Below are 11,404 nucleotides of genomic sequence, written 5' to 3'. Positions count from 1 at the left end.
TTAAATGTCAGATCTGAGACGGTACCACTGATACTCAGTCCAACGAATTTTTAAACGCTGAGATAAAGACGTTGGAGAGAAAGAAAGACGTAGGAAGGAAAATTTCAACCAAAAACTTCATATTAGATACCTCATATTAGGTTGGGGATAATAAAAAAAAAACGGCAACTACTGAGAAAGAAAGACGTAGGTAGGAAAATATCAGCCAAAAACTTCAAATTAGGTTGGGGAGAATAAAAAAAACGGCAAAACTGGTGTGACGCCTGATAATTGTTTTCAATAATCCAAATAAGCCAAAAAGGGCCATCACACTAGTTAAAAGCTATAGATGACGAACCTCCCATGGCCCTCTAATGTAACGAGCACCCACATTAGCAACACCTGCCTACTCAAGCATGTACAGTACTGACAAACAACTGCAAAGGGAACTAATTTGCACATAAGGAACTAGAATGAATACCTTCTAAGAATTCAACACTACTGTTCAAACCCAGTTTTGGTTACCCTAACCATGCATCAGCAAAAATCCCAACTATGCACAACCCTATATTCCCACTCATGTTTCAGTTCAGAATATCAAAAGTGTGGGTAAACAAACATGGGAAACAACGGACAGCATCCATTCCCCTACAGCCGAAACACTTCTTCCGACCTTTTGGCCCTAGCCTCATTTATTACAAGACATGACCCTTGAAGCTCATCCGATGCAGGCCACCCTCTCATTCATCCAATTGCTCTCTCTCTCTCTCTCTCTCTCACTCTCTCTCTCTCTCTCTCTAGGAGCACCATCACTTCCCATCACAAATGTAACACGTCCCATGGGAGGGAAGGGTGACGTAACAAATCCTCCAGTGGAGGGAAGAGTGGTGGTGCTCTGCCAGCCATCGCAACAGCCGCCCTTCACTTAAAATGCAGAATCCAGTGCCAGTTTCCAATTAGTTCACCCGTTCTCCTTGTTGCGCTTTTGTCCTTGATATAATTCTTTCTTTCTTTCCCAGAGCCTGTGCAAACAATCTTTTAGCTGCTCTTAATTGAGTTTGCTCCAAGATATCCATGCCTCCTCCTTTGCTATTGTTTTCACTCGTTAGGTTCAGAGGACCTGAACCACTCAATATTCTGCTACTGTTCTTCTTCGTCTCAATAATGCTTGGGAATTGACTCGAACAATCATGAGAACAAACCCCATACTTTTCTCTCTCACTGAAGTCCTTATTCTGTCTTTGTGCAGCATTGGGAAGGGCAGGCTTCTCTTGAGGTGATGCTGGATTCATCCTTTGGCCCAATGCATGAGCAATCATTCTACGAGCAACCACAGGAACATTCCTTGGTTTTGGGGGAACCAATTCCTTTGGCTCGACATCATCTTCCTTGAGAGAAAAAATACGTTCACGAGCAGCCAGATAAGCAGCTTCTTTCTCCTTGAGGGACTGCGTGGGTGGTTTAGAAGAACACTGGCTTGTCATTGTACCTGAAACAAATGTCATGGGCACAACGCTCGGTTGTGAGGATCATAGAGATAGCAAGAAAAAAGTAGCAGTTACACAGCAGTTTCCATACATTGATTTGCACAGCAGTGTAAAAAAAAGAATCAATACAATTTGGAGTTGATGATGCCATTTGTAGCTTGAATTAATGCACAAGCTACGTTTCATAAATTATGCACAGATTAGCAGTTGTGGTTAGCAATGCTTAGTCTCAAGTTCGTTTCCTACCGCTGAACAAACCAAAAATAAAAACTGAAAAATAAAATTTATTTCATCATGACCTTAACTATTCACATGCCCATATGAAAGAAGTGACCTCATATAAATCAAAACTGTCAATTCCAAAACCATGAAAGTGGATCCTTCTGAATTCAAGGAATGAATAAAATGCAAAAATGCTGCAAACAACATATGATCGTAGTCATGTACTCTTATAGACCACAACTTTTGCCAGCCGAAAATCGGAACATCATAATGTCTACCTTAACTGAGATTCGAAAGAGATGGGAAAGGAAAGAGACCTTACCCTCATCTTGTGTGTCAGGCAGCATATGGGTTATATGGAACCCAAACTGGCTTGTTGAAAATACAAAACAAAGGAGGATTTCTCCATTTTAGTCTCTTTCAGAGCAGTGGCATCAGGTTTCAAATGGATCTAAAGTGCAGTTTACGGACCCAAAAAGGCCCACAATCGAGGAGAGGAATTTTGGAATAAACTGGATAAGGCATCAACCTTGGCCTTACCATGGTGCATAGGGGGTGATTTCAATGTACTATACAAAGCATCGAGAAATAGATTTCAATGTACTATACAAAGCATCGAGAAATAGATTTCAATGTACTATACAGAGCATCGAGAAAAGGCAGAGGTGGCAGGATCATGTCCAAGTTTTGTCGCTCATCATACATCCCTCTCAATGGTGCCCAATTCACCCATTCCAACCACTCAGAAAACCCAATTCTAAAAAACTAAACAGATCTTTTGTATCCCCAGAGTGGGAAGTGCAATACCCTTTATGCCCACTCAAACACCATATAAAATCACTAATGATACATGTCCAATTGTATGGGGACCCAAACCTTTTAGACTTTCAATTGATGCGGTTGGAGGTTAAAGACCTTTCAGAGCTCATAAAAAATTGGTAGCAATCCTACCAGGATTTAGGGTGGGCAGATTTTAAGCTAGGCACCAAATTTGGACTGCTAAAAGATCACCTGAAAGGATAAGAGTCATAGATGAGGGTGATCTTGGTAATGGGCAGTAATACCCGCTCAGAACCTTGCTCTGCAGATCCACGAGCCGGATCCCAAGCAGAGCTCACTCCTCCCTTTCATGGGAGGATCTCCATCATAGATGAGGATGAGATTGGTAATGGGTTACGATTTTAGTTCTTTGTATTGTCTGTTTAATGTCTTGCAGGTCTGACCTACAACCATATCGATGTGATATGCCCTTCTAAGGCGTCCAATTGGGGCTATGGATGCTCCCTTTCTTTCTTTTTTTTGAGAATGTATGGACGCTCCTGACCTTGCTTTTGTCGATGATACCTCTCGTCCCCAGAGTGTTAATCACTACCGAAGGGTCTTAAGACAAGTTGGCAGATTTTACTTGGATCATGCCCGGTTTTAAGTATGTCACTTTGATCTTGCCGGGACTCGGCCAATCATGTATCTTCTTGGCGGATCATTGCCTTGTTGAAGGGTATTTTCTGTAGGAAATAAAAGGAATAAGTTTTATTGTATTTGATGGGCAGAATTATCATTTATCCTTTGTTTAGTCCTTATATCTTATTTCTCAAAATAATGGCAGTATTGTCCATAAATTGTAATTAGGTTATTACTTAATAAAAATAAGAGGGGTATAGAGAGACTACTAGGCCACTCTCTTTCCCTCTCTATCCCTCTCTCTCTCACGCCTTTCTTTCTCTCTCTCTCCTCTTCTTTATTTCTTTTCTCTCTTTCGCCCTCGAGATCCTAACTGTTTTTTCTTCTCTACTTTAATTCAACTTAGTATCAAATCCAAAAGAAAGAAAAAAAAGGGGTCGACCTTCAAAAGGGTGCTCAGGAACTATGTTTAGGGCAGATGTCATCCTTGGGAATAGATGATGTCATCATGACCTAAAACCCCAACATTTTTTCTTTAGCAACAACTATGTCAATGAAGGTGAGTTTTTTTTTTCTTTTTTCCTTATGATTCTGGGTGGCGATCAAGTATTTATTAGAAAACCCAGTTTTGGATGGATTAAGGATTATATACTATTAGTGCTGTTTTTTTTATGCTTTTCGGGAAAAAAGGGAGTGTGATCAGATCTAGAGTGTAACCAGATTTGTAAAACCTTTTATTTGAACAGATCAAAAGGTGTAACTTGATCCTAATTGTTGCTTAAGATTTGAGGGTGTAACCTGATCTTAACTACAATAGAGAATGTCTCAACAGGCATCAAATATGGAGTCTTCTGGACCCCACATCAACACAGTTAGATTTGATGGCACCAACTATTTAAAATGGGCTAGGTCAATCAGATTATTTTTGGATGGAAAGAAAAATCTGGGTAATACTGATGGCCATGTGGAAAAACCAAACCTAAAGGATGTTAAATATGCACACTGTGAGGCTGAAGATATAGCCATTATGAACTTGATACTATTTTCTATGCAGCCTAATATGAGTCGATCCTTTATAAACTGTAGTACCTCTGGGATGCAGTTTCTAAGTCCTATTCCTAAAAGAAAAATATTGCAAGGGTTTATGAATTGGAACAGCAAATCAGTGATTTTAAATAGGGTGACTTGTCACTAGAGAGAGAGAATGGAACAAAGGAAGATTTTTTACATTTTGAGGGGAGATAATGGAAAGGATGAAACAATTAGGGCAAATGTTCTTGTTGAGACTTTCTTCAGCATGAAGAAACATGCTGCAAGATAATGGCAGTGTCTATGGGTGAAACTGAAAGATCTGCTTTCTTCAAAAGTTCTAGTGGTAATTGAGGTGGACTACTTTGGATCCGGGGTGAAGGACGAGGAGGTGGACGTGGCCACAGAAACCACACATCTTATAAGTAGGACAAATTAAAGTGCAACCGCTGTAGAAAGACTCGACACGAGGGAAACATGTTGGGATCTGGTTGGACACCCAAGACGAAACTTTTCAAGGGTAAATTCAACAAAATTCAGTGAAAGTACTGCTCCAGTTACTCAAGGGCAGAAAGATACTATAGCCTTTGAACCTCAAGAAGAGTTGGTGACTATTCCTTAAGAAGAGCTCATGGATCTCAAGCAGGGAGCTTCTATTGGAGACCGTGCCTCCTTTAAGTCTCAAATTGCACAATCAAGTATATCTGCATCAGCCCATCATATCTCCATAAATAGCTCTGAAACCCCTCGTATTATTCACTTTGGAGGAACTGAACATATGATTGGTATGGCTGATTTTTTTCTCGTCTTATATCCCATGTTCTAGAAATGAATCTCTTAAAATAGCAAATGGTTCTCTTATTGCAATCAAGGGAAAGGGAACTAAACAAATTACTTCTCCTATTAACTTGTCATCCACCATGCATATTCTCAATCTTTCTAGTAACCTCCTGTCAGTTAGTGATCTCACAAAGACCCTAAATTGCAGTATATTTTTCTCTTCTCACTAGGTATTCCAGGACTAGATGATGGGGAAGACATTTAGATGTGGTCATGAAAATCGAGGGTTGTACTTTTTGGGAACTCCTGATTGTGCCTTAACTGGTGCAAGCACATCTTCAATTGCTAATAAAGAAAGGGTGTATTTGTGGCACACCCGACTTAGTCATCATGCATTGTCTTTTACTTTGTGTGCTTTATTTCCTAAAATATTTGAGTCTCTGGGTCAAGTTCAATTGTAATGTAACATTTGTAAGTTGTCAAAACATTGTAGAACTTCATTTCCTATCAGTATCTATAAAAAAAAGTGATGTTCCTTTCCCACTTATACACTTTGATGTGTGGGATCCTTCACCAGTTGCATCTGTGTTCGGATTCCATTTCTTTGTTATATTTATGGATGATTGTTCTAGATTCACAATTGTCTATCCAATGAAACACGAGGATGAAGTTTCTATTCTATTCCAAGTCTATCACAAAATGGTTAAAACTAAATATGATGGCACAAATTAAAGTCTTGCAATCTAACAATGGATGTATGGGTCAAAGAAACTAAGAGATTGTCTTCTTGAACAGGGGACCGAGTTCCAAATGTGTCCATACATACCTCAGTAAAAATGGCATAGCTGAGAGAAAAACACACTTGTTGGAAGTCACCCGAGCTTTTTTACTGGGAATGAAAGTTCCAAAACTTTTATGGTTTGAAGCAATTCTCACTGCTACCTTGTTAATAAACCGCATGCCCTCTCATGTTCTTGAGGAAAAATCTCCCCCTGAAATTGTTCATCCTAACTCACCCCCTGTACTCCCCAAGGTGTTTGATTGTGTATGTTTTGTCCAAGGACAAACTTAATGCTAAAGCTGCCAAATGTATTTTCTGGGGTATCCATCTCATCAAAAGGGATACAAGTGTTATGATCCTATTACCAAGGTCCGCTATGTCTCCGTGGATGTTACTTTGTTTGACCTATTCCATACTCTCCTCTACAAGTCATGAGTGTGCTCTTCAAGGGTGGAGCGTGGGGGGGAATAAGATACAGTTTAGTGAAGAGATCACGTCAGTTGTTCCCCTTCCAATTCCCACACCAATTTTATTTGAATAAAGTGTTTATATGATAATTTATCTCAAAGGAATGGTGCGCGTTCAAGGAAGGACATGAAGAAAATGGTACAACACAAAGTTCTAAGCAACTATACCTCAAATGCTAACCCGGGATCAGGAACTATTCCTGGACTCAAGCAACTCTTTTACCCTCACAAAGAATCCTAATTTGGACTTACCTATTGCTATTCATAAGGGTACATGCTCTTGCACTCAGTATCCAATAGGAAACTTCACATCCTACAATTTTGTGTCTACCTCTCATCGTGCCTTCATATTTGCTCTATCTTCCATTAGAATACCTTCCAGTGTTGTAGAAGCCCTTTCACAACCTCAATGGAAGGCATGGGTGACGAGATGCGACACTTGAGCAAAATAATATATGGGATATCACCAACCTTCCTAAAGGGAAGAAGGTCATAGGATGTCAATGGATATTCATTGTAAAGCACAAAGCTGATAGTACTATTGAAAAGTATAAATCAAGATTGGATACAAAAGGTTTCACTCAGACTCCAAGTATAAACTACCAAGACTCTTGCCGCCAAGGTTGAACACGGTGAGGATCATTCTTTAACTAGTAGCTAATAAATCATGATCACTCCATCAGCTATTAAGAATGCATTCTTGCATGGAGACATCCAAGAAGATATCTATGTGACCATGCCTCCTAGTTTTCAAATCAAGGGGGAGACAGGATAGATTTGCAAGTTAAAGAAGGCGATATATGGACTTTAAGAGCCTCCTAGAGCATGGTTTAAAACATTTAGTGAGGAACTACTGAAATTTGGTTTGTACAGGAGTCAAGCTGATCATACACTATTTGTGAAGAAGAATGCTACTGGAATTACTGCCCTGATAGTATATGTTGATGATATTGTCGTGACAAGTTGAAGATCTTAAAACTTATTTAAGCAAGGTGTAGGATATCAAAGATTTAGGAACCCTAAAGTACTTTTTGGGAATTGAAGTCGCAAGATCAAAGAAAGGGATTGTCATATCCCAGAAAAAATATGTGTTGGACTTATTACAACAAACGAGGATGTTGGGATCTAGACTTGCGAATACTCTTATAGAAGTCAATCATAAACTTCATGGAGAAAGAGGAGAGTTACTCAAAGATCCTAATCAATATCAATGAATAGCAAGCAAGCTTACATACCTCACAATCACTCGACCAGATATCTCTCATGCGGTTAGTGTGGTCAGCCAATTTATGCATGCACCACATTAACCACACATTGATGCATGTAAAGAGTATTAAGATATCTCAAGTCTGCACCAAGGAAAGGGGTATTTTTCTCCAATCAAGGACATCCTGATGTTGGAGTTCACATAGATGCTAATTGGGCTGGCTGCTTTAGCGTTGAAAATAATGATTTTCTTTTTATTTTGCAGGGATATTTAGTAGAGACTAGATGCCACTTATTCTCCCTCAGTGAGAGGGTAGAGATTCTAAGCCTAGCTCAGATTAGGAGATTAGTTAGGATAGAGGAGATTAGTTAGGATAGGCCTATGGGATATTTGTAGGCCCAAGACCTTTCGTTTAGACCTTCCTTTGATCATAGAGTTGTGTGCCCGGTTTAGACCAGAGACCAACTCATTTGCACTGCCACCTAGGGAGATGTCGCCCACCCAAGAGGATGTCACGAGGATCTTGGAGGATAGGAGTAAGGGAGAGCCCATTGTAATGACCCAAATTTTTTGGAATTTAAAAAAAAAATAAAAAATAAAAAACTAAAAAATTAAAAAAAATAAAATAATAATAATAATAAATAAGATTTACTTAAGTGTTGGACCATGGTGTTGATAGTGCACCTTGAGACCACCCTTTTTCAATACCATTCTTTTCCACAGAATTGTTTAAGGAAACATTTAATTAAAGATATTAGTGCACTACGTGGCATCATGACTTAATAACAAGAGGTAAGGTGGCAACATAAGATAAAATAAGGGGTTATGTGGCATTAGGAAAACAATTAACAAAAAATTGAAAATACAAAGGGAGGACACATGACTTGACAAGTGTCAAGTTAAGGAATGTCCTCCCTTACCTTAAAAACATTCCCTTTCCCCCGTCGTGGGCTAATAATAGAGCTCATTAAGGATTTCACTCCTTTTTCTACGCAAGTCTCTCCTCTCTCTCCATCAATGTATATTAATTTTGTTTGTTTATTTCTCTTCTCTCTCCCCCTCATGATATTTTCATTACACTCTCTCCCATAATAATATTATTGTAATTATATGCTCATAATATCCTCATTGTTTCCTTATAATGATATTATTATTGTGAGGTAATAAATTATGCCAGCCATTATTACATCACTGTTTAATTTATAGTCTATGTTCATATTAATTGTGTGCATATTATATGCACTGCTTAAAAACTTTATTACTGTAATTGCTTCAAATATATTGTTAGTATTTGCACTACTTAAAACTTTTAAAACTGTAACTGCTTCAATTATACTATTCGTAATACTAAAAAAATTATGATATTATAACTGCTTCTATGAAAAATTACGATACTGTAACTGCTTATATGATATTGTAACTGCTTAAAAATACTGTAAGTGTTATGCACTGTTCAAAATAACAATATTTGCACTGATTAAGAAACTCATTACCTCTCTCTCTTTTCATATCTTTAGCTAAACACCTTTGATTCTAGTTCTACTCAAGCAACTCCCAGAGTGACTTATATGTAAGTGACCTCATTTTCCTGAAAAATAGTCATCTGAAAAATGGTATTATCGCTTTCAATAAAATTGTAGTGTTTTCATTTGCTGTTATGAATTTTAGATGCCATAAGTTCTATACGTAAGTGACTTCATGTCTTCATTATTTGAAAAACTAATATTACTGCCAGAGATATGTCGGTATTTAATTGTAATATTTCTAGTATAAATGTTAGTTATTGTAAGTGGCTTCATTTTCCTAATATTGCTATAGTGTTCCCAAAGATATTTCCGCATTTAATTGTAATATTTCTGTTACTGTAAATTTTACGTATTTCTGTATTTATTTCTGCATAAATTTTAGATACAGTAAGTAGCAAATGTTATACGCAATTGTTATGCGCAATCATTATGTGTAATTGTTATGTGTAAGTGTTATGCGCAATCGGTATGTGCAAGTGTTTATGCAAGTGATTTAAAGGATATTTTGAAAAGAAATTGATATTAATGTTTCCTGATATCTACTACATCGATATATAGCCTGCAATTGACATAATAATGTCTTCTAATTTATATGCATAATAGTATAATATAGTGATGCCACTCGTGACTATATGTGTAGCATAGACATGGTTATGTTTCTTGTGATTACACATGAGACATCCTTCTAATGAGATATGTGTGCATGGAAACATGTTTCTGATGAGATACGTGGGCATGGCAGCATGTTTTTGATGAGGTATGTGTGCATGGCAACATGCTTTCGATGAGAAATGTGCGCATGGTAACCTGCTTTCGATAAGATAAAGGCGCATGGAGACATGCCCTTCTTATGATATGATATGATATTGTGCCAGCAGCTGTGATTTTTCCCTAACTCTTCATCTTAGGATGAGAGTTAGGAGTGCATGTGTTTGAAGGGTCGTGCCCCAAAATCTATGTGATGGCACTACTCATTGGGATCCCTTTGGTAGTATAACGCTCTCTCGCCAGAAAGGCACATGAGAGGATCATGTCTTGCAAGACCCATGCCTATCAAAAAGCCCCAAAGCGCGCTGCGGACTGTGTGCGTATATGAGGCACTACGCAATGGATTTAACCGTTGGTGGTGCTTCTTCCTGTGGAATAGTAGAAGTTCTAACCTTGGACCCAAGGCCTGGGACCTGAGGTTGGTGCTTCTATTGCAGGATTTTTATTGTTGTGAATGCACGGTGATTTTGTTGTTGTGAATACCGGCTGATCATGCCTGATACTCAAATGCAGTAATGTTTTAACAGTACTCCAATTAGATTATAATTGATCCTTATATGAATACGTGCAATTAGTCTATGTATCATGCCTATTTTATTTGACCAATAAGGAATACATGACATGTGGGAGATTAGAAATGAATATATTTACTGGCATGTAGTAGAATGAAATCGATACGCTGAAATTTTGCTTAATGTGTATTGTTTTATGAAATAATTGCACCTCTAGCCATGATTTGTAAGGTTAATGATGGCCACTTACTGAGTAGCCATACTCATTAAGCAATTATGAAATTTTTCAGAGTAGTCACAGCAGTATCGTTCATATGTACAGCAGGAGTGGTTTGGGAGAAGTTTATAGCCATGAATAAAATCGTTTTTCTTTTTTTTCTTTTTTTTTGTAACTTTTGTTATATCAAGGTTGTATACATATGTTATGTACTTTGCACAAAAAGCTTTTGAATGGAACATTTTGTTTTGAGGCAACATATAGTAACAAAATTTTGCTTTTGTTCTTGTTTTTTTTTTTTAAGGATAGACTGTTACATTCAGGAATTTTGGCGTTAAGACTTGGGATGTGACACCCATCCTTTGCCCACCTTCAAAGGCCATAAAGGATGTGACGGCAGTTATAGTGGAGTCATTAAGAATAACCCCTTCAGATAGTAAGCTGAGGGATAGAGACACTATCCAGCTTAGTTCTCCTCGCCAAAACACTAAACTGCAACACTAAACAGTTTCTAAAAATTTCTAGAAACTCCCTTTGAAACCTAGGTTAGACATTCAAATCTTCGAGGAATGACAACTCATTTCAATTTCCTTTTCTATGTAGGTCATGGTTTGCACAAGAGAGGTTTGAATCTTAGACCTCTCTCCTGCAAGCTAGAACGTCTTAACCTGAGGGTGAATCCTAGTTGTCTCCATGTCAAATTCATTTCCAGAAATGCTCATTCAAGATACTTATTCAAAACTTGGAACAACCAGACATTTTTAAATGCCTAAAAACTCTATAAGTGTATGCACTTGGGAGCATATGAAAATAACTGATAGGACATGTATAAATCACCAGGTGCAGGTCAAGAGACTTTCTTCGTTAGCAGAACAACATATTTCAAATGTCCCAGACACTCCACATATGCAAATCATCAGCACCATAAAAATCTTTAGAAACCACACTTTTTGTAAGCAATTGTAATGATTGCCTAATTGTAGAGAAAATAAAATATAGATATTGTCACTAACCATTAAATTAGTACT

At 37.9% G+C, this 11,404-nt stretch overlaps 1 protein-coding gene across 3 annotated transcripts in view; it reads right to left on the bottom strand.

The window, feature by feature from the left end:
* Positions 1-257: 257 nt before the first annotated feature.
* LOC18440072 (uncharacterized) overlaps positions 258-11,404 on the bottom strand; it is a 28,551-nt gene continuing 17,404 nt past the window's right edge. For all 3 annotated transcript variants that reach the window (XR_016058205.1, XM_011627240.3, XM_011627241.3), the window contains one exon: positions 258-1,468. Coding sequence is in view for 2 of the 3 variants with exons in the window: in XM_011627240.3 (XP_011625542.1) it covers positions 936-1,468 (533 nt within the window). In the remaining variant the exon portion in view is untranslated. The remainder of the gene's footprint in view (positions 1,469-11,404) is intronic.

This window comes from Amborella trichopoda, chromosome 6, assembly GCF_054954075.1.
Source record: "Amborella trichopoda isolate Santa Cruz 75 chromosome 6, AtrichopodaSantaCruz75HAP2 v2.0, whole genome shotgun sequence".
NCBI lineage: Eukaryota > Viridiplantae > Streptophyta > Magnoliopsida > Amborellales > Amborellaceae > Amborella > Amborella trichopoda.
Note: the sequence above shows the minus strand (reverse complement) of the source record. Positions and strands in the feature narration are given on the sequence as shown.